Below are 23548 nucleotides of genomic sequence, written 5' to 3'. Positions count from 1 at the left end.
TTAAGAATTATTAACGGTTCAGCACTAACCTTTTCATCTTAATTTACTACAACTCCCTATAGATCAATTTCCGTCAATTTTCTCATTTTTTTTTACTGCAATCGATATTTCCCCGAAATTTCCATGAAAATTTCTATATTTTGAAAGGTCGAAATTTCCGTAATCACCGATATTTTCTTCCTTGCTCGAGACCCATCAGCCGCTTCAGCATAACAACACCAAACACTGGAAAAATAAAACACGACAAACCTATAAATCCTATCCAATTATCACCGGAAACGAACCAAACAGACATGAATGAACGACAACGATACAACCGACGCGCCTCGCTCATTATGTGGTGAGAAATGTGGCTCCTATTTTTACCCGCCTAATTGAAAACCCGACCCGACACGTCATCATTATTTAGCCACCCAACAATAACACTCCGATTTCTTTCAAAGTTAGTTGCAGCAAAGCCAATTTGACCCCTCTCCCAATCTCTGTAGCAAAGTTCAGAGCAGAAAAGAAGAAAGTTCTTACATTGCAGAGTGGGCTCCACACAGTAGCAAGAATTGCAGAGCAACTAGGTAGCCATGGGAGGCGTCGCTGTGGCCGTTATCCAGCCGTTAACGCTGTGCCGGCCGCGTGGTTGGGCTCCGGCTCCGACGAGGCTAAAGAGTTGTGGTGGTAAGAGAAAGAGCGGCGTCAGAGTGAGAGTGAAGCTGGCGAGGGCAGCTCTGGTGGAGGCGAGACCGGCGGCCATAAGAGTTAGAGACGACGACGAAGGTAAGTCGGTGAAGGTGCAGATCTATCGAGCCGGCACCGCCGTCGATCGTGCGGAGGATATTCAGGCGGAGGCGAGGGCTTTCGCACGTGCGGCGAATGCCTCCGTTTACACCCCCGAGCTTCTGGTCGACAAGTACGGGTCTAGCCCAGTCAAGGTGACGCCTCACTTTGAACTTAGCTTTGTTTTGTGATTGATTATGAAATTGCGTTTGTTTTTGAAAGTTTGTGGTGGAATTTGTGTGCAGGTGATTCGGAGGACGCTGAAGATTGTGACAGCTCTAGGTACGTTTGGGTTGAATTTGTTCATTGATCAAAGGAAAGGCGTGCTTGATCAGAATAAAAGACGGCGAGCTGTGGAGCTCCGGCGAATTTTCACTCGTTTGGGACCTACTTTTGTCAAATTGGGTCAGGGATTGTCAACAAGACCTGACGTGTGTCCGTCGGAGTATCTGGAGGAGCTCTCTGAGCTTCAGGTATTCCGATTTAGTTGCTGTTTTGTAATGCACATATTTTTTTGGTTTATGGATGACAATGGAAAACAATAGATAGGGAATTGGCCTTCTTTTGGCTATGTGTATTATGTAGTGCTATGATGTTGTAACAATTTTTACTTGGTTCATAACTGGACAGGATGCTTTGCCGACATTTCCGGATGCAGAAGCATTTGCGTGCATTGAGAGGGAGTTGGGAGTACCACTTGACTCGATTTACTCGACCATATCTCCGTCTCCGATTGCAGCAGCTAGTTTAGGTCAAGTCTACAAAGCTAAACTGAAGTCAACTGGGCAGGATGTTGCTGTTAAGGTGCAGCGCCCTGGCATTGAAGAGGCTATAGGGCTAGACTTCTTTCTCATACGGAATTTAGGATTTTTCATAAACAAATATGTTGACATCGTAACCACAGATGTTGTGGCCCTTATTGATGAATTTGCACGCAGAGTTTATCAAGAGCTCAACTATGTGCAGGTAAATTAGTGTTCTTATCCACATTATTTCTGGCATGCTCCATCATCACTAGTCATTTTCTAGCTCTTGATAAGACAAAATTTTGCAACTACAGCTTTTTGTTTTCAAAAACATGCCATCACGATAAGGTGTATAATTTTATCCACTGTGCTAATAAAAATGAAAAGTGCTAAACATAGAAGCTGCAACTTCATAATTTGTATAAGAGTCTTTTGGGTTTGAATGTTAATTTTTACAGGTGCGTGCAGGAGGGACAAAATGCGAGGAGATTTAAGAAATTGTATGCTGACAAGAAAGATGTTCTCGTCCCAGACATTTTCTGGGATTACACCAGCACCAAAGTGTTGACGATGGAGTGGGTAAATGGAGTCAAATTAAATGAGCAAGCTGCCATTGAGGGTCAAGGGTTGAAAGTATTGGATCTGGTTAACACTGGCATACAATGCAGCCTCAGACAGCTACTTGAGTATGGATATTTTCATGCAGATCCTCATCCTGGGAATCTCTTGGCAACACCTGAAGGAAAGCTTGCCTTTCTTGATTTTGGAATGATGAGTGAAACACCAGAAGAAGCTAGATTTGCTATCATCGGTCATGTTGTTCACATGGTTAATCGGGATTATGAAGCTATGGCTAATGATTACTATGCTCTAGATTTCTTATCGCCTGATGTAGATGTTTCTCCAATTGTACCAGCTCTTCGGAACTTCTTTGATGATGCGCTGAATTCTACTGTTAGTGAACTGAATTTTAAAACACTGGTGGACGGTCTAGGTGCTGTTTTGTATGAATATCCATTTAATGGTGAGTTGATACTACAGTTTTATTGTGAACTTTATCAACTCTAAATTCTGTAATACCTCTGTACAATTAGTCATTCTTACCTGTCTTGAGTTGTCCGTTCAAAGGGTTAGGTTGTACTTTATCAGTGATTTATTCAGAGTACTCGTCGTCTTTCTTTTTTTCTTTTTGGTTTTTGCCATTCCCTCCTGATAAGGACAAGTACTTTTTAACTATTAATGGTGAAGAAAAACAATTGAGTCCTTTAGATTTCTGAATTTTGATGAAATGGTGTTGTCATACAACTTTAATAATGATGTGGTATTCTAAACTATTTTGTGATAGAGTCCAATGATTTGACATTTGTTTTGTATCTCTTGCAGTCCCAGCTTATTACGCATTGATACTAAGGTCACTCACAGTACTAGAAGGTCTAGCCCTTTATGCTGATCCTAATTTCAAGGTGCTGGCTGCTTCATACCCGTATTTTGCTAAAAGGCTTCTGACTGATCCAAATCCGTATCTCAGAGATGCTCTTATTGAGTTGCTTTTCCAGGATGGGAAGTTTAGGCACGGACACTGTTTCTCTCTCTCTACTTCTATTTAAATGGAGGTTGTTCTCAGTTGGTTTTCTGAACTACCTGATAATCTTCTTTCTTGTGGTTCACTGCAGGTGGAATCGACTAGAAAGTTTGCTGGTTCAAGGAAGCAAAGATAGAGATTTCTCTGCAAAAGATGCTTTACAGCCTGCTTTGAAGTTATTATTGGGTCCGGATGGTGAAGAACTTCGGACTTTAGTTGTAAAGGAGGCTGTGCGTGTCACTGAAGCCTTTATTTGGGGCACAGCTATTGACACATACAACTCTATGCCCGAATTTATGAAGGGTATGATTGTTAATGGCAATGCTATTGGACCTCTGGCAATGAGCGTCGCTGAACAAGAAAGCATGATAGCACTCCGAGACCAAGTAATCAGAATTTGGGGACTTCTGAGAACCTCTGAAAGCTTTGACCCTGCGATTTTGCAGCCCATTTTACTGGTAAGAGCGTTGCTTGCTTTCTGCATCTTTTCCTATGTTTGTTCTAATTCTGGGTGGAAAAGCTGTTATGTTTTGTTGTCTTGCTTTAGTAGACTAGATCTTAGTCTGTCATAATTCATGAAGTGCATGAACTGAGGAACTATAATTGTTTTATGCATTACCTTTGGCAAATGTCTTTCTATTACTGGGAGAAGAAGCTGTCACGATTTAATCCTGCTATGAGCACCTAATTGCTTATAATTGCATGCAATATTAAATCATGAACATGTTTCAAACTTCAGGTGATATATTGTACAATTTTTCTTTCTTGTTTTTCCTACTGTTATTACAGCTGTTTAATCATGTTAACGTATTTTTGCTTACACGTTCTGTGATTGTGAATAGGATGAGAATTTTTGTTTTTTTTTGTTTTTAATAGTAGGATGAGAAATTTTTAGTACCAGGTCTTGGTGGTCTTGGTGCAAGGTTTGAAGAATCCAATTGTGATAGAAAGAATCCCAGATTTTAAATTGCCTTATATCTTTCAAACGAACACAATTATTGGTGTTTATATAATCTCCAAACCTTTTTAGCAACATTGTTTAGGTCATATTATGTGCTTGATAATTGAATATATCCTTCCTGGCACTCTGCCGACAATGTCATTCTTAGTTTTTATCAGTTATCTGTTTGCACTCTTTTGAATTGATTTAAAATCGGACTTGTTTTTGAACTAGCTAAAAAACTCGACTTCTTTTTAATCATTTATTAAGTGAAGTATCATCATATATCACCAGGTCCTTCAACAACCTGAAGCACGCAGCCTTGGGGGGAAAGTTATTGGTGGGATCACACAGCGACTTGCGGCACGGTTGTTGCAACAAGTTCTTCGAGTGCCAACACCAGCTCCTGCTTCGACTTTGTGACCCTATAGAAGACCCTTGGGGACTTGGGTAAAGCAAATATTTGTTGTAATGATGCTAAGTTGAAGAAACCGGGAAAGAGGATGATACTTCAACCTTTTTACCATTTTTTGTCACCATCACTTGGTTTGAAAGGAATGTACATGTGTGCTTGTCTGTGTCAAAACATGCAGGGAACCGACAGTTCAATCTGTAGTATCGTATAGAAGCTTCTCAAACTAGTAGTGTACATATTACTGTTGTGTCCAAATGTTTTCGCGAGTGACATAACTCCCAGAGGTCCATCAATTCATCTATATTAGAAAGCATATGAACAAGATATGAACAATCAAGTCACTGACCATATAATTTTTTGTTTTTTGAAATGGTTTAACATTTATTCACCTGTATATATTGGAATTTGGAAGTATGATGCTTTTACACCAGGACTGATACGCAGCACATATTTATAAAAATAAAAAATAATAATAAAAAAAAAACGAGCTGAATTTAGATAAAACAACCTACAAAGAGAATACAGATAGATGGTGCCGCCCCGTTGATGTTTTATTTCCAAGCTTAGGTAGCAGATTAGATTGTGATTAGCTACATGATATTACATGTGTAGAAATATGGCTTCTTAATCTCCTTCAGGTTAGGGAGCTCAGACATTGCATTGTCGATAGCACGTCTAGTCAAGTTTTCACACCCAAACACATCCAAGTACTCAAGTTTTCGACACCCTGCATATACCGATCAAACCAAGCCCTTTAGCCGTTACCTTGGAGAACCTTAGTTCAAGGTACTTCAGATTCGGCATGGATTTCCAAATTGCATCAGCTTCCTCTGATACTCTATCTTCAGACCTATTAGTATAAAATATATCTAATTAAATACCCATTAAATACCCATAAGGAACTACCCCAGCTGCTCCAGAATAATCTGGAATGTTCAGAAAATTCCGTTTAAGGATTGTTAGATTAGGGCAATTCCTCCCTATCAACAACAGAGACTCGTGAGATATTCCATGGCAGAAGCTGATGTCAAGTTCCATCATCATGGAGCACCGCAGTGCTATGTGAGCCATGGATGCCTCAGTCACATTGGAGGAGCACTTGATTGAAAGGACCTCAAGGTTAGAGCACCTTTCAGCGACAAAAGAGAGGGACACGTACATCTGAGCAGTTTCCGGTGCGAATCTCCCTGAGCGACCCCTCGCTCCATTCAGCAACAGACAGGAGAATGGAGTCGACCTTTCTCCCGATCTCGGGTGCCAACCACCGAGTCGCTTCCGGCACTGAGTTAGGCACGAGGACGAAGCCGGAGTTGAGATGCGGGATCTTGCAGGCGAGCAGCCATGACATGCCATCGATACTTCAAGGAGAGGCGGGTGATGATGTTGGTGAGGCAATCGTGGGTCAACTCGGACTCCGGCGGTGAGTCGTTGGTCTCGTCGTCATTGGTTTGGTCCATATATATATGGTGCCGACTAGATGGTTTTCTTTGACACCCTCCTTTCCTTTCGGTTTGTTCGCGGTATCTCAAAAGACTTCCGACTAGATGGTTGATGTTACGTTTGAAAAGATTAGGGTTTAGCAAATGCCCTATATATAATAAGGAGAAAATCAACGAGATTGGCCGGGCATAGGAATAATTGTCCTACACAATAATGACTCAAGTTTCTGGACTCATTCTAGATTTCTAGTAGTGTATCTTGTATGGCTCTCAAGTTTTAATTTTTCGAAAAGAAAAATATATTACAAAGAAGAACCTTTTTTTTTTTTTTTTTTTTCGTGTTAGGATGAAAGAAGAGCCTCGATCTTCGACGACCAATACAACAAGAATCTAGAAGAAAAGCCATTTGAGCTTGGGGTACACTACTGGAAAATAACACTTAGGCGACGGAATTAAAAAATTCCGTCTCCTAATAAGTGGTACTTATGCGACGAAATTTTCTACTTAGGCGACGAAACAGTTTCCGTCTCCTAAGTTGTTCTTCGGAGACGAAATATTTTGATTTCGCCTCCTAAGAACGACTTAAGAGATTCCGTCGCTTAAGTACTACTTAAGAGACGGAATATTTTTACTTAGACGACGGCTTTTGAAAAAATAAAATTAAAAAATTTATATGAATCACTTAGGAGATGGAACTACATTCCGTAGCCTAAGTAGAAATTAGGAGACGGAAATGTTTACTTAGGAGACAGAATGTTTTTAAAAAAATAAAATTTATGAATCACTTAGACGACGAAAATAGAACATTCCGTCGCTTAAGTTCTAAAAATTTGAGCGCCCATCTTCCCGCGTAAAATTTCATGAAAAATCAAACCAAAATTTTTCAAAACATATCAATTCTTTTAAATCACAAACTCACCAACCTTATCAATAGAAGGAAACCTATCTTCTCCCATAGCTCTCTTTCTCTCTCTCTCTAGACCATCACTCTCATGCCGGCCTTTCTCTCCATTCTCACCGCTCCTTCCTCCGCCGCCACCTTCAACTACACCACCCCCACCAACGCCACCTCTAACTGCCACGGGCTCATCGACTTTGTCCTCACAAATGTCACCACTCTCAACGCCGTCAAAACCCTCTTCAACATCACCCGGCCACCTTCGCACCCTTCTCGGAGCCAACAACCTCCTCCTCCCGACCCGACCCGACTCACCCGTCCCCGCCACCAGCAAGCTCCTCGTCCCTTTCTCTTGCACTGAGCCTCAGATCTGGGTTCGATCTCTGCCACCACAGACGCCGCCACCTTTCTCTCTCTACCAAGTCTTCCCGCTGACCCACCACCGTCCCTTGAAATTTCAAAGGGGTAAGAAATCTAGGTAAGTTCTTCAATTTTTCTGGTTTAATTAGCTTTGGTGATAGATTTATATGTTTTTGTCTAATTTGATTTTGATTTTAATTTTGGCTAGGATGTGATTGGTACGATGGTGGTGGCATGATGGTTATTTGGTACGGTGGTGGTGGTGGTATATTGGGGCAGATTGTTGGCATGAAATTGAAAGAGAGATACTGTATTAAAGTTTACTGACCCCTAGTAGAAGTTTACTGGGGGGCAGTAAATTCCCACTGGGTTTATTAGGGGGCAATGAATTTATTTATTAGGGTAAGAATGGGTATCTGTTGTGTATAATTGACATGAAATTGAAAGGGAGATACTGTGTTGAAATTTACTGACCTAGTAGAAGTTTACTGGGGGGCAGTAAACTTCCACTGGGTTTACTAGAAGGCAATGAAAATTTGTTTATTAGGGTAAGAATGAATATCTGTTGTATATAATTGACATGAAATTGAAAGGGAGATACTGTATTGAATTTTACTGACCCCCAGTAGAAGTTTATTGGGGGGCAGTAAACTTCTACTGAGTTCACTAAGGGCCAATAAAGTTGTTTATTAGGGTAAGAATTTGTATATCTTGTGTGTTGTGCCCCTGAAATTGAAAGAGAGTTATTTTTACAAGTTACTGATCCCCAGTAGAAGTTTACTGGGGGGCAGTAAACTTTATTTTTTTCATATGCAATTTATAAATGCAAGTTTTTACTACTTATATACAAGATGAGAAGAAGTTCAAGACATTTAGTTATGACTTTTGAAACCTGCGGTGGTGGTGGTATTTGGGGCGGTCAGAGTGAGTGGATAAAAAAACCTGCGATGGCGTTTTTTTTTTTTTTTTAATTTTTTTCAGTCCTTTAGTGACGGAATTCAACTATTTTGTCTCCTAAGTGGATAATTTTTTTATTATAAAATAAAATTCGTCGCCTAAGTGTTTAGGAGACGAAAGTATTCCATCTCTTAAGAACCACTTAAGCGAAGGAATTTCAAGTTCCGTCGCCTAAGTGACTACCTCACCACACTTAAGCGACGGATCTTAGTCGACGGACGTTCCGTCTCCTAAGTACTTGGAAGACGAAATCTGTTACTTAGGAGACGAAATAATTCCGTCTCCTAAGTGTTTTTTTCCAGTAGTGGTAGAACCCTATCAAACCAACACATCAGCGAGGAAAGAGAGTGACTGACCAAAACAAGAGCATCCGCCGAAATTTATCTCTAGATAAGAAGGTGATGTTATCATCAGAGTCGGCAAAAGCTTCAAACGAAAACAATATATTATTAGTGACCGGGAAAGGGGACGATACTTGAACCTTATACCATTTTTTGTCACCATCACTTGGTTTGAAAGTATTGTACATGTGCTTGTCTGTGTGAAAACATGTAGAGAACCGACAATTCAATCTTTAGGGTACGTAGTATAGAAGATTCTCAAACTAATTTTTACGGTGTATATATTACTGTTTGCCTCAAAATGATTTACATGACTGACATAACATCCAGAGGCACATCACTTCATTTATACATTACAAAGCATATGAACAATCAAGTCACTGACCATATAATTTTTTTTTTTTAAAACATTGAAAGCATGATGCTTTTACACCAGTTCTGATACAAATTTAGATCAAACAAGCTACAAAGGCAATAGATGGTGCAGTCCCGTTGCTGTTTTATTTCCAAGCTTAGGTAGCAGATTAATAATAATTGATACTAACTATACGAAAATCAGAGATATTATATCCATGATATCCAGGGATAAGGGGTAGGGGTGTAGAAACATGGCTGCTTAATCTCCTTCAAGTTGTAGAGCTCAGATGTTGCATTTTCGATCTCACGACTACTGGTTAAGTGTACACATCCAAACACATCCAAGTACTCAAGTTTCCGACACCCTGCACATATCAAACCAAGCCCTTTAGCAGTTACCTTGGAGCACCTTAGTTCAAGGTGCTTCAGATTCGGCATGGATTTCCCAATTGCATCAGCTTCTGAATCTCTATCTTGAGGCCTATTAGTATCTAAATACTCAGAAGGAACTACCCCAGTTTCTATAGAATAATCTAGAAAGTTCACAGCATTCCGTTTAAGGATTGTTAGATTAGGGCAACTCCTCCCGATCAACAGAAGAGACTCCTGAGAAATTCCACGGCAGTAGCTGATGTCAAGTTCCTTGATCATGGGGCACCGAAATGCTATGCCAGCCATGGATGCATCAGTCGCATTGGGGGAGCACCTGATCGAAAAGACCTCAAGGTTTGGGCACCTTTCAGCCACAAAAGACAGGGACGCATCTGAGCAGTTCCGGGTGCGAATCTCCCTGAGCGACCCCTCGCTCCATTTGGCAACAGACCGGAGAATGGAGTCGACCTTTCTCCCGAACTCGGGTGCCCACCACCAAGTCGACTCCGGCAATGACTTAGCAGGCTCGAGGACGAAGCAGGAGTTGAGATGCTGGTCCTTGCAAGCGAGCAGCCATGACTTGCAGACGAGCATGGCACGCCATCGGAACTACAAGGAGAGGCAGGCGATGATGTTGGTGAGGCAATCGTGGGTCAGCTCGGCCCAGCCGGACTCAGACTCCGGAGGTGACTCGTTGGTCTCTTCCTTATTGGTTTGATCCATTGTTGGCGGTTTTGGTGCCGACTAGATGGTTGATGCTCTCATTGCTCTGTTTGGATGAGATTAGGGTTTAGCAAATGCCCTATATATAGAGGAAACCAACGAGAGATTCTTATGTACCCGTAAAATTGTTGTTTAGATCGGTTGTTTTGGAATACAATTACCTTTCGAGGTTAATTATGTTGGCCAAGCTTTCGAGCCTTTTGTGATGCTTGCTAATGATTCTTCGTTTTTCGTTTTCCCACCTTTTAGTTGTAAATTATAACAGTTGTTAGAGCTTTACAGAAATAGTGGATGTCTCAAAACCGTATATTTACTTACATGTGCATTGTTCTAGCGGCTGTTGTGTTTGTTTTTAAGGATCACTAACTATACAAAATATAGCGTAAACAATCATAGGTTCTTGTTTCAGCTTGATCTAGCTATCCCTCTACTTGAAGAATCTCCTTTTGGTAGAATATGTTGATTTGTATGTTTGCTTTTCGACAATCCATGATATTCCAAACAGTTTCTCTGCCGTTATTCCCATGAGTATATGAAGTTGTTCTAATTCGTTTTCTTTAATAACCTGAAGAAAGACATGTCCAAAGAACAAAGGTAACTCATAACACATTTGTAAGCTAATTGTTAAACCGGATCCCCTCCATTCACATGGCCCGTTCTTGTTTCAAAAGCCTTTGCGCTCCAAGTTGGTTTACAAACAGGTTTACTTCACAAGTTTTCTCACATTCATGTTGAAGGGGATTCCAAAAGTCTGATTGATGTTGAAGGGGATTCTCGTACTCCTTAGAGAATAGCTGTTTTGGTTCATAACATTCGTATGTTGGCGCAGTATTAAACACATTTGGAGAGAGGCTAATTTCGTTGTAGACTCTTTGACAAACAATCGACACCAAGTTGAAACATACAGTTGGTTGCATAACGTGTCCTTGTTGCACAAAATGTTCTTCGTTTCTGCTGTCATGTGCGACTGTATTCGTAGTTTTATTTTGTAGTTGTTTATTTTTCATTAAGAAAAAAAAAGCAAAATAATTTTTTTTATTATTATTCTTGTTATATATATATATTCTTTAGAGAAACGAATTCAATGTTGAACGAATGACTTTTTGACCTTAAAAACATACCTTTCCATCTTCTGCCTCTGGAACCCAATTCACACTTGCTGTGTGCTCGCCTCTTCCATTTTGGCCCTAATTCCAGTCTCCTATGGAAACCGACAAGCCAGTGGATGACCCAGGTGAGTAAGACTGCCCTAACCTTTGGTTTCCTACTCTTCAATTTCTAGTTCTCAGCATTGAATGGCGTCAATTCAATTGGTAGGCTCAGGTACCAAAGCCATGGAGGATAAATACAATGTCGAAGCCACTGAAAACCAAGCCATTGAAGCATTGGTAGGCTGCTCTTTAACCCTATGCCTTTTGTTTCGGTTTAGATAGTTTGTTAGAGGTATTTGAAAGCTGAAGCTTGTTTGTTTCGAAACAGCGTTTGCCTATTACAGAGGCAGCTGCGATATATGAGCAGATTCTGGCTGTGTTTCCCACTGCAGTGAGTGCCTTCTAACTCATATGTTTTCTTTTTTCCTTCAATGCAATTCGATTTTGGTTTGAACTTTATATGAGCAGTGTTGAGACCATGATAGTTCATTTGATTAGATATATTCATTTGCTTAAGATGTTGAAAGGAAGTCTAATTGAGATGGTCAATTGCTACATCGAGGGTTAGGTTTTGTGAGAATGTGTTGACTGAGGTGGTGGTGGCTGGGTGTTGATGGGGATGCCCTTGCTAGTGACTAGGAGGGGACGAAGGTGACGGTGGTAGTGCAGTTGGTTGTGAGTTTGGAGCGTGTGGATGTTTTAAAGTTGGAACTGGTGTTGTTCAAATAAAACTCCTTTCTCCTGAAGATTTTATTGGTGAGTGTTCCGAGTCAATTCTTAAAGCCCACGTTAGATTCATTATGCGGTTGAGCATATTGGGAAGAGAGTTAATACCCTTTAGGGATTGCAGGTAGAAGGATTTTCGAATACCTGGAGTGTGTGTGTGGATGAGTTTTGGTAACAAGTTAGATTTAGGTCTGCAATTGGGGTGTTGCATTATTATCTATTATCTTTATTGGATTGGAAAGCTGCAGTCAGTTGAAGTGGTGTTACATTGAAAGTGTGTGGTTTCTTAATAGTAATGTATTCCTCAGCCTTGGCAACATGGGGTTAGTATAACTGGTCAGGCCCATGGTTTGCTCTGATGTGGTCTGGGGTTCGAATCCCCTCATGGTATATCCTTAGCTATTTTCTAGATTTTGCTGCCTTCTAAAGATTGTAGAGTTTCCGGGTCTGCAAAAAGTGGATTTTGGGGGATTTCTGGGTATAGAGAAACAAATGTATCCCTTAGCCTTAGAAGAATTTCTGCTGTTGTTCTTTGAGATTGGACTTCGTGGTAGCTGTGGGAGAGCTTTCAATACAGTTAGTTATTATTGTGTACATGGGAGTATCAGTTACTGCAGAATTTAGGTATTATTTGAAAAGCACTGTAAAACACTTATCTTTAGCGTTTGAAAAGCTCTGGAAAAATGTACAGAAATCTAAGTAAGCTGCAACCACTTTTAACTTCTACTTAATTTTCGTTAAACAGTGAGACTTATCTTTGGCATTTAAAGGAGTACTGATGCACATAATGTGCCAGCTTTTCCATGTTTGGGTAAATACTGTTTATGTTAAGTGATTAGTTATTTCCTTCTCTCCAGGCAAAGTATTGGAAGCAATATGTGGAGGCACAGATTGCTGTTAATAATGATGATGCTACAAAACAGATATTTAGCCGGTGTTTGTTGATTTGTCTTCAAGTTCCACTTTGGTATATTCTGCTCTACAGCCAAAATCTGTCAGCAAAATCTTATATTGCTTTGATAGTGGAGTCGGTATAATCTAATCAGTTGATGATGTAATGCAAATCTTTTCTTGGTTTTGTTTTTGTTTCGTTGCAAGCACATTCTATAATGTCATATGGCTTTGGTTCTCTTCAAGGTGTAGTGAATTGGATAAACTTGTTTCACTATTGTCTACTTATTACAATGGTGGCAGAAATTACTTGTAGAATTAGTGACTATCTTAGTCCTGAAATTGACCATCTTGATCTTGAGTTGACTTTATGAACAAATAAGGGAATCACTTAAACTCAGGAATATATTTGTATGTATTGTGGCCCAGCATATTGTTAAGTTCAGATCTTCCTGCTCAAAAGAATTCCATAGAGCAAATATGTCCCAAACTACAAATTGACTTAACTGTGAATTTCCATGGTTGTAAGTCAGCAAGGTGCTCTCTTATCTAAATGAATGGTGAGATAGTCTATAGAGCATATAGTTTTCTTCAGAATTTCTAAGACAGAAAATGAGTGCATAATCACCTAGATGACTTGCTCAAATTTCATTGCTTAGACCAAGATAGAATCATGAACCTGTAAGATTTCTTTCTAGTACTTTTGATGTTCAGAATTATACATGTGTGTAGGTCATGTGGTACATTTATGGTAGATATTCTTTTTCATGACGTTTACATGTTCAATTCGTGCATTATGGTTGGTTGAACATTTCACGAAGTTTGGCAAGCTACAAGAGATGACTAGCTTCAACCAGAAGAACAACAATGAATTACCCCTCCTTAGCATTATAGCTTTTATCTTATCATAAGCAAAAGACACATTTTTCTTTTCATTATCTTATATGGAACAATACTATTCATTAATCAGCAATTGAAAAGAACAGTAATCATGATGGAGGATCAAGAACAGACTGTCTGAATATTCGCATGGGCATAATTGAACAACCACCATATTCCACTAAAACTTCATTGCTTCATACGATTAATCATGATGGAGGATCAAGAACAGACTGTCTGAATATTTGCATGTCTGTAATTGAATGACCACCGTATTCCACTAAAACTTCATTGCTTCATACGATTACTGAAATTTCTGTGTTCTTTTTTGTTGGACAAACATGTCTTTCTCTTATTTTTGAGTTTGAAAAATGCTTAACTGTGTTGATCACATTGGATTTGCAGGCGATGCTACATTCGTTTCATCAGAAAGGTCAATGACAAGAGGGGGGTAGAGGGTCAAGAAGAGACTAGAAAAGCTTTTGATTTTATGCTCAGTTATGTTGGTATGTCTATTTACTCGAGCCTTCAAGCCTTTTGTGATGCTTGCTAATGATTCTTCTTTTTGGCACTTTTTAGTTGTAAATTATAACAGTTGTTAGAGCTTAACAGTGTGTAGGTTAATTGTTATGAAGTTATGAAGTTGTTCTAATTCGTTTTCTTGTCTGTTCTTTTTATTCTTTGGGAAGTAAAATAACACGAAGTAAGACATGTCCGAAGGATAAAGGTAACTCGAAACACATTTGTAAGCTAATTGTTAAACTGGATCCACTCCATTCAGATGGCATGCATTGCTGTTTGAATAATAGATTCTTATCAAAAGTCCCCCGTCAAGGCCTAGGTTTCTGGCTCTCGCTTCATGGTTTTTGGGCAGTTACCTTTTTAAACCTAAGCCTTAAAGCTACTTACACTAATACAAAATAAGGGCAACTATACACACGAAAGAATGAATATGAGTTATATACAGATGAAAGAGAATGAATCGCTATACAAATGAGAAGACTTAAGCTTTGAACCACCTTGTCTGAGAATCCCCTAGAATATATATTCATTATACATATTTAAGGATCCGAAACTCATATGCCCACAAAATAATTGCATGTATCAACATTTTTCTCTCAGTTTATCCACAATCAATAAGTTGCTGATCTTCGATCACCAAAAAAAACAACATGCAACTGCCGATCTTGGCATGCACATCTTCTTCAGGTAGATCGGAAGAGAGAAGTAGAGAGAGACCGTAGAAGAAACAAAATGGAAAAAATGACTGCAGCAGCACTCTCGAACCACTATATACTAAGGCCAGGGGCAGCCTGGTCAAAAAGGAAAAAGAAGGGACAAAGTTGTAACTGCTCGGCCCTTAACTACAGTAACCCAGCTTTAGTATATAGTAAATTGTAGCGTGACATCTTTATACATATCTATATATACTGTCATATCTTAGCAAATTTGGAAATCGTATGACCATTTGAGTATCTGATCCTGTCAGTGTTTATAGGCAATACTGAGTGTGTCTATTTATGTGGTCAAAGTTGAGTACATGGTGTTCAACTTAGTTGTTTGTTTGCAGGGATGATCCCTGTACCATGGATATCCACTTCTTATTCAACCTACATGTAGATAGGAGGGTAAGGCCTGCTGGTCAATTGATGTGTGTATCAGGCTGTCCACCCCAGAGCTGGTTATTTTTTAAAATTTTTATTTTAGTGCATATAAGTAATTGTCATATGTCATAATAATCTGGAGATCGTGGCATGTTAATTAATTTTGGAATGAGTTATTAGAACTATTTTATTTCTAAAGTTCTTAATCTTTTACTTTTTTATGAACTGAACTATTTACTGCTTGTACATGCATTGTATAACACATTGATAAGCTAGTGAAACCTAATCCCGTCAGATTTTGAAGGTGCTTAATCCTTTTGCATTTGCTACCAGGAGCAGATATAGCGTCTGGCCCTGTGTGGATGGAGTACATCGCTTTTTTAAAGTCGTTGCAGGTCTGTTATTCTCTTCTTGCATGTGGTTTGCTTCTACTTACGGCTTTTTAAGGGGTGAACAGTGATTTGAACAGAAGAAGGCTATTACATAGGTCAGGGTTCTCAAATAGTTTTGACCTTCTTAAGGGGAAATATGGGAAAAACAAGTAGTTAGGAGGTTACTAAGAATTATAAGTTTAGCAGTAATAGTTTCTCTTGTATATTAAGGGATTGGAGAACAGCAGTAGTTTAGGAGGGGCCTTTTTGGTTCTCTTTTGGGAAATTCTTTATGGGCTTTTGGTTTTTGGTGCTTTTCTTTGTTAGCTTCTGTTGCATCTCTTTTTTTGTGGATTCCTTGTCCACTTTGTATGTATTCTTTTTCCCTGATCAAAATATGTTTCCTTTCTAAAAAACTAAGACTCTGAGAGGCTACTGTATTCAGAAGTGGCTAATGTTATCTTTATCCATAATATGTTTAGTTTTCCCAATACAATTATTTGCTGCCCTTTCAGCAAAATCTTTCTGTAGAAGCCAGAGTCTTCATGGTGGCACCATGGCCTAGAGGCCCTAGAGTTGCTGCCATGGACATGGCTGCAAGGTATTCAAACCAACTTGAAACAAAAATAAGTTTGAAATACACAGATTTATTAATTCATGGATAACTGCAATGGGCCATAATAATGATGCTCGTATCTCTTCATGATTCAGACAACTTTAATTGTCTAGACTTATGTTATTCATATTGTTTAATGTGGTACTTGCAGGCCTTAAGCACACAGGAAGAGTCGCAACGGATGACTGCTGTGCGGAAAGCATACCAGAGAGCCATTGTTACTCCTACCCATCACATTGAACAACTTTGGAAGGATTATGAAAGTTTTGAAAATTCTGTCAGCCGTCATCTGGTAACATTTTTTAGTTTGGGATCACAAATGAAATCTAAACTAGTTTAAAACATATATGGGCTATCTTTGTGTGCCTGTGGGTGTTGCAAGAAACTATTTTACAAAATTTGCAATCTAATGATATTGCATTAAACAGGCAAAAGGACTGTTATCTGAATATCAACCAAAATTTAACAGTGCCAGGGCCGTTTATAGGGAGCGGAAGAAGTACTTTGACGAAATTGACTTGAACATGCTTGCTGTACCACCAACTGGTTCTTACAAGGCAATTTTCTGTCTCTTCTTCTCTAATCTGTCAACAATTGTCTCACATATGTTTTATTTCATAGCTGGTTTCCTCTTGCACTAGCATGCAGTTAGTGTGGTTTTAAAATTTGTCCTGTTCCGTTCTTTGGCAATCAAAATTTTAAGTAGCAACCCAGTGTTCTTCTGTACCTGCATGTTTTCCTAGTATCTGATTTGAGTTGACTGTCAACCCATGTTAGAAAGTTCCTATATCTACCTGTAATCACTGTGTGACACTTGTCTGTCTTGCACTATGGTGGTCCATATATGAGAGACATGTCTTTGTTTTTCAAATATGTTCTATGGAAAATTGACATTTTTTTGGTTTGCTCTCACAGGAAGAATTGCAATGGATGGCATGGAAAAAGTTGCTTGGTTTTGAAAAGTAAGAATAATTGCTATACTTATTTCACCTCTTTGTAGTGCATTTTGATTGTATCAGACATGATAGACTACTATGAAATTGGAGGATCACTTAAGTCTGGCTCTTCCCCCCCCCCCCATTTACAATCTGCTAGTTATTTTCGTGAACTGTTGTCTTACAATTTCATGCAAATTTAAACTTTAAACATAATTGAGAATCCATCATGATCTTAAGAGAAAATGATTGAACACTCATTTTCTTGCTTCCATAAATTATAAATTTCCGAGTAGATAACTGTACGATCATAGTTCTTGGCAGCTATCTTTTATCTGTTGGATGTTGCACCTTTGAATTTATGTTTCTGAATCAAAATTTTGTTTCCTTGTGTATTATTTTTTACTATATTATTAATGTCATTGTTGTCGTCGTTATTGTGTTGTTATTTTTGTGTTCTTTTTTTTCCTGTTAGGCTGTGTTTACTTTGCCATGCATTTGACAGTGTTGCATGTTCTGACCTAATTTCTTGTAATTGCATTTCAGGGGAAATCCACAAAGGATAGACAATGGATCATCCAACAAGCGAATTATATTCACATATGAGCAGGTGGTTGAATACACACATTATATATTTATTTTAATTTTTTCTTTTTCTCGTTTCATAAAAGTAGTAGATACATCTAGATTGCCTCTGATTTTGTTGGATAAATGGATTGTGTAAGTCTTCTTAAGTCTACGATTGTTGAAGAATTTCTTCAATATGTTTTTGGATATGTCGTTTCCTGCATGCATGTAGTAATGCGAACTTTGTGTTTCTAATTACAATAATTTTGCAGACACAAAGATTTAACTTTCACCCATTCTGAGTAATGCAGTGGCATTAAGATGTAACAATCTGTGCGATGTTGTTACCAATATTGCATATAGCTTAGTGTGTCATGTGTGTTGTGTTTATACTTTACCTTTCCATTAAGTTGGTCTTTATCATAATGTGATTACAAAAGGATTCAATTGGTATCTTGCATTTATCCAGTCCTCTTATAGATCTACTTATGTTGGTGCCTCTTAATTTTGGAAAGTAACTGGACCATCATGAGAGAACATATACCGGGAGTGTTTATAGAACTGTCTACAATTTATTTTCTTGACAGAATACTGCACTTTCCTTAAGTCTTATCTGTTGTTTGCCAGTGTCTAATGTATCTATACCATTATCCTGATATATGGTACGACTATGCGATGTGGCATGCAAAAAGTGGATCTATAGATGCTGCAATTAAAGTATTTCAGAGAGCATTGAAGGCTCTTCCTGGTAATTGTTATCTTTTCTTGTCTCTTTGCCTTTAAGATTCTTATGTACTTCTGTTAAGCCGCACTTCCTTTTATGTTGCTATGTTGATTGATTATCTTACACCACGAGTCTGGAGTTCTTCACCAATTTTATGACATGGCTTAAAGTCTCTCTGATCCCTCTCTGATCTCTCTCTCTCTCTCTCTCTCTCTCTCTCTCTCCAACAGACTCAGAGATGCTTAGGTATGCTTATGCAGAGCTGGAAGAATCCCGTGGAGCAATCCAGGTATTATGATTACAAATTTTCTTAGACATTATGAACTATTTGGCTCTTAATGCTCAGTTGAGTTGTGTTGGAGTTGCCTTTTCTTTTAACAGTTATACTTTTTGCAGCCTACGAAGAAAATATATGAGAACCTTCTGGGAGACGGTGTTAACACAACTGCCCTTGCTCATATACAGGTACTTAATCCTTTTGGTCTTTCGAATCTTTAGTTGATATAATTTTCAAAATTATGTAATTTGTGTGACTCAGGGATTTGGGGTTTTCTCTTACGTACATCCCATCATTTTTTTTGTGCTAGATAGTCCAGCTCCCTATATCTACATTACTAACTTGAATATTTCTTGGTCAACAACTTACTGCACCCTGAAAACTGAAGATTACAGTGAATATTTATTGTACCAAACATTTGTTGGCTGTATTCTGCAGCTTAGAATCAAAGTTTGTCCCATTCTGATTGAATATCATGTTTGTATATTTTACTGCAGTTTATTCGCTTTTTAAGGAGAACTGAAGGAGTTGAAGCAGCTCGCAAGTACTTTTTAGATGCGCGCAAATCCCCGAACTGCACATATCATGTTTATGTTGCTTATGCAATGGTGGCCTTATGTCTTGACAAGGATCCCAAGGTTTTTCTTGATCTGTCGTTGTTCCACCCTTTTCTGTCTTTCGTGGGATGTTTGATGACTTGTTGCTTGTTTACATCCTAAAGATAGTGACAACAAAAAATTCGCTAAGAAAATAACATTGATTATCCACTTACTATTCATAATCTTATGTTTTGTTAAGGAAAAATATCAAAATCCACAAAGCCATCTTATTGTTTTTCTTTTCATACTGCAGATGGCACACAATGTTTTTGAAGCCGGACTGAAACAGTTCATGCACGAGCCTGTATACATTCTTCAGTGAGTTGATCTTCTTGTTTAAACGTCATGAATACTATATTGGTTTAGTTATATATTATTGCAAGTGAAATGCTGTACGATGATCCTCTAGGACATATCTAAGAGTAACAGTTCCCCAAATGCTTTCTCATAAAGAACTGAAAGGCTCTTGTTTGTAACAATTTCAACCAATTTGTCTTCTATCCTGTAGCATAATAATGTCTTCCCCCATTGATTAATATAAAATTTATGGCAGACTACAATTGCCTTCTCTTTAGCAGATTTTGTAGAAATCTGACATTTTCTCCTGTGATTGCATGCCTTCTGAGGTTCAAAATTGTCCAACATGATAGTAACTCCATAGGTATAACAGACAACCCTATTCATGCTTGTGGGTTGTGGCCCCACTGTTTGTGTTCTGAAACAGCCTTCTGATTTTTTATTCCCAGTAAAGCTGCAGAGTATATGAACTGTTCATATTATAAAACTTTTGTTATGTAGTGGTAGCACCAAATGTTAATATCATATTTAGTAAATCATAAAAGAATTTGGGAGATGATATTTATGCTGTTCTTTATGTATTCTTATTGGCTTGGTTCCAATTTGTCTTATTGTAATATCTATTGTTGTGTTCTTACTTCCATGTCCTTAATGTTGCAGATATGCAGATTTTTTAACTCGTTTGAATGATGATAGAAACATTCGGGCCCTGTTTGAGAGGGCATTAAGCTCATTACCACCAGAGAAATCTGTTGAGGTACACATATTTATAGATTTAGAATCTTACATCGGGAAAGTCATCATAATACTTTGAGCTTCTCCATTCATTTTTAATTATTTTTGATTTGATGCCTGCTTTAACTTGAACATGGTATCAGCGGGACATTCATGAAAGGTGTCAAACCCAATTTTGCACATGCTCCACTTTGCCCTATACTACATGTTTAACTCAGTCTGGCACACAACAGGACATATTGAGCACATTACTATCCCATTTTCAGAATTATCCACATTATATCGAATCCTGGACCTCTCCACTCATTGCTATTTCGTTTTGCCTGTTGTATTGAATGAGTGTACATGTGTTTTTGTGCAGTTGTGTGTCTATTGTCTACTATGTCCCTATATCCCTAAAATTCAGTTTCAGAAGATAGTCCGATTTAATGTTTAAAAGTATGTGAGATTTGTATTTCAAGTTTCTCTTGTAAATGGCCCAGAAGATATTGTAGACATGTTGAATGTTAGTGGTGATGAAGTTCAGGACTTGATGATACGCTGTTTAGATTCTTGTTTTACTCCCTTCACCTCACTGGTGTGCTTTTGCAAAAACAAGGGAGAAAATGCAAATAATGTCTTTCTGCATTGTGAGATGGCCTCCTATCTTTTGTAGAAGTTGTATAGAATCTGCAGCTCATATTTGTGCTCTGTTTGTTCATAACTGTTCTAGTTTGGTAAAGGGAAGAACGCCAAAGTACTGTCTTTTCTGGGTGTTTTGGTCAGAGAAAAAATAGAGGATTTTTTAAGTCTATTTAGGGGTATGGTTGAGGTTTTTTGGGAGAGAATAACAGTTTGTCTGCTCTCTGGGCTTCAGGTTCTGAGTTTTCTCAAAGATTATAGTTTTACTTGTATTTAAGGGATTGGGGAGCAGCAGCAGTTTATGGATACTTTTCGTTTCTATTTGGGGAGTTTATGTGAGGTGTTTTTGGATTATGCTGCTGTTCTGTTGAGTTTTGCTGCATCCATGATTTCTGGACCCCTTGTCCACTTGTCCACTGTTTGTATTCTTTTTCTTTCTAGTTTCTTAGAATAAAAGGGTGGTCAAAGCAGAATCTCTATTCTTTATTCCATCTCGATTTTCCAATTTTCTGTTTACACTCTTTGCCCTATGCACTTTATGCTTGCTTGGGAAACCCTTCACGTTCTTTCATGAACTCTTTTTGGTTGTCTAGAAATGGGCAAGAAATAAAAAAGATATGATGGGTTGGAGCTTCAGGGCTTCTTTTGTTCTGGAAGTGTATAACTGACTCTTTTGGTCCTCATTATTCTGAAGCTTTAACATTTACATACCTCAAAACTTGGTGTCTTGTAGATAATAATAACAATGCTCGACCACTTATAATATAAAAATAAACATTTGAACTTAGCACATTCTCATTTTTTTAATTTTGGGAGTTGATGTAGGAACCGCGATAGCACCCTAGCTAGTGGCCTTATTGATACCTCTTTTGGTCCTCATTACTCTGAAGCTTAACATTTACATACCTCAAAACTTGGTGTCTTGTATAATATTTGTTACGCTACATTCTCCACTTACATCATCAATGTAATCTACTTTCTTTATGATTTTGCCTTCTGAAAGGATCTTCCTTCTCAGGTATGGAAGCAATTCACCAAATTCGAGCAAACTTATGGAGATTTGGCTAGCATGTTGAAGGTAATAAATAATTGCCTACTGTTTTTGTAGGTTCTTGTGATAATATCCATTTCCGTCTTAAATTTCTTTCAGAAGTTCTTCGCAATCTGTAAATCAATATTTTGTACAGGTCACTTATTGGCTATTAGCCAGTAGATTTTTTTTTTTTGTTATGTGAGGCTTGTCTAACTGGTGAAAGCAGTGAGCGTTTCACATGCACCCGAATACCTCAAAATTTTGTCACATACACCTTTGTTACAGTCCTTCGGTTGTTAAACAAAGTAGTTATTCATTTTTACTTGATCTGTGAAGTCAGAGTTCTTATTTTTTATATCTATTATACCTTCTGAAGTGAATATTAGATAACAATGACAATGCTCGACCACTAATAATATGAAAATAAACATTTGAACTTAGCACATTCTCATTTTTTCAATTTTGGGAGTTGATGTAGGAGCCTCGATAGCACCCTAGCTAGTGGCCTTGTTGATACCTAATCCGTATATATCATTACATCATTTAAATGGGATCTTGTATCTCCCTAAACTTTGTTTTGTTACTTAATGACAAGTTTCCACAGTTGATGTAGTAACCCAGATCATACCTTAGTGAATACTAATTCTTAATTCACGATAATGGTTTACTTACTACGTGGTAATCTGAACTTCAATATATTACATATTTTCATGTCTATGTAAATCGATCTTTTAGAAAAGGTGCTGTTGGATTATTTATATGAACTTTGATCATCGTCTTCTACTAGAAGCATTGATTTGCTGGATTTCTAATTTGTATAGGTTGAGCAAAGAAAAAAAGAAGCACTTTCTATAACTGATGAAGAGGGACCTTCATCTTTGGAAAGTTCTTTACAAGAGGTTGTATCTCGTTATAGTTTCATGGATCTTTGGCCCTGCTCCACGAAGGATTTGGACCATTTAGCGCGACAAGAGGTATCTTTAGTGAAATTATTGTTGAACTCAATAATATGTTTATGTGTTTGTTTTACATGTGAATTAATTTTGTGGCTCGGGTTTGTGTACTAGTCCAGTAACCAAATTTAATCTAACAACTTGATCTACTTGGAGATTATTGGTGTTTTGATGGCTCATGTTCATGGCTCACACTCCCCTTTCTCTTTGAAATAGTACTAATACTCCCTTTTATCATCATCATTAAGTCACAAAAAGGAGTGTGAATAGTAAGCTAAAGAGAAAAATGAGTACGAATACCATCACCCTATTTGATGTCGGTACACATGTGTTTAAGTATTTTATGTTCGGGGTTGAGGGAAATGAAAATAATAAAATTTGCAATTTGGATCCTACATTTTGCTAGTAAAAGTTTGGAAAAACTTTAGTTTACTCCCCTGAACTTTAGGTCTAAAATCAGTTCGATACCTCATCTTTTTTTTTTAATCAGTTTCATCCCTAAACTTTCAAAATGACATCAATCTCGACCAAAATGACTAAAATAGCCCTTGTTACGGTTTTCCATCAATTACAGCCTCCATTACACCCCAAAAGCATAAACCTAAAGATAAAAAACTTAATCCCTTTTAAACCCCCCCCCCCTCTCTCTCTCTCTCTCTCTCTCTCTCTCT

General features: G+C 38.2%; 2 protein-coding genes and 2 pseudogenes across 2 annotated transcripts in view; 2 read left to right on the top strand and 2 right to left on the bottom strand.

Annotated features, from left to right (window-relative positions):
* The first annotated feature begins 449 nt into the window (after positions 1-449).
* On the top strand, positions 450-4814 carry LOC101300727 (uncharacterized aarF domain-containing protein kinase At1g79600, chloroplastic-like). The gene is made up of 7 exons (XM_004300010.1): positions 450-923; positions 1014-1241; positions 1399-1734; positions 1983-2538; positions 2898-3084; positions 3188-3554; positions 4331-4814. The coding sequence occupies exons 1-7, from the start codon at positions 576-578 to the stop codon at positions 4457-4459; spliced, it is 2151 nt and encodes a 716-aa protein (XP_004300058.1). The 5' UTR covers positions 450-575; the 3' UTR covers positions 4460-4814.
* A 510-nt stretch (positions 4815-5324) lies between these two features.
* LOC101293984 lies at positions 5325-6200 on the bottom strand (annotated as a pseudogene).
* A 2810-nt stretch (positions 6201-9010) lies between these two features.
* On the bottom strand, positions 9011-9898 carry LOC101293691 (annotated as a pseudogene).
* Positions 9899-10987: 1089 nt separating this feature from the next.
* Positions 10988-23548, top strand: part of LOC101300447 (cleavage stimulation factor subunit 3-like) — a 16604-nt gene continuing 4043 nt past the window's right edge. Inside the window, exons 1-18 of the mRNA XM_004300009.1 lie at positions 10988-11132; positions 11216-11286; positions 11378-11440; positions 12633-12742; positions 13951-14051; positions 15483-15544; positions 16288-16428; positions 16565-16693; positions 17052-17098; positions 17618-17681; positions 18266-18386; positions 18593-18651; positions 18759-18827; positions 19137-19277; positions 19492-19556; positions 20196-20292; positions 21910-21969; positions 22746-22898. Of these exons, the coding sequence (XP_004300057.1) occupies positions 11102-11132; positions 11216-11286; positions 11378-11440; positions 12633-12742; positions 13951-14051; positions 15483-15544; positions 16288-16428; positions 16565-16693; positions 17052-17098; positions 17618-17681; positions 18266-18386; positions 18593-18651; positions 18759-18827; positions 19137-19277; positions 19492-19556; positions 20196-20292; positions 21910-21969; positions 22746-22898 (1584 nt within the window). The 5' untranslated portion in view covers positions 10988-11101. The remainder of the gene's footprint in view (positions 11133-11215; positions 11287-11377; positions 11441-12632; positions 12743-13950; positions 14052-15482; positions 15545-16287; positions 16429-16564; positions 16694-17051; positions 17099-17617; positions 17682-18265; positions 18387-18592; positions 18652-18758; positions 18828-19136; positions 19278-19491; positions 19557-20195; positions 20293-21909; positions 21970-22745; positions 22899-23548) is intronic.

The sequence above is a fragment of the Fragaria vesca genome, linkage group LG5 (assembly GCF_000184155.1).
Source record: "Fragaria vesca subsp. vesca linkage group LG5, FraVesHawaii_1.0, whole genome shotgun sequence".
NCBI lineage: Eukaryota > Viridiplantae > Streptophyta > Magnoliopsida > Rosales > Rosaceae > Fragaria > Fragaria vesca.
Note: the sequence above shows the minus strand (reverse complement) of the source record. Positions and strands in the feature narration are given on the sequence as shown.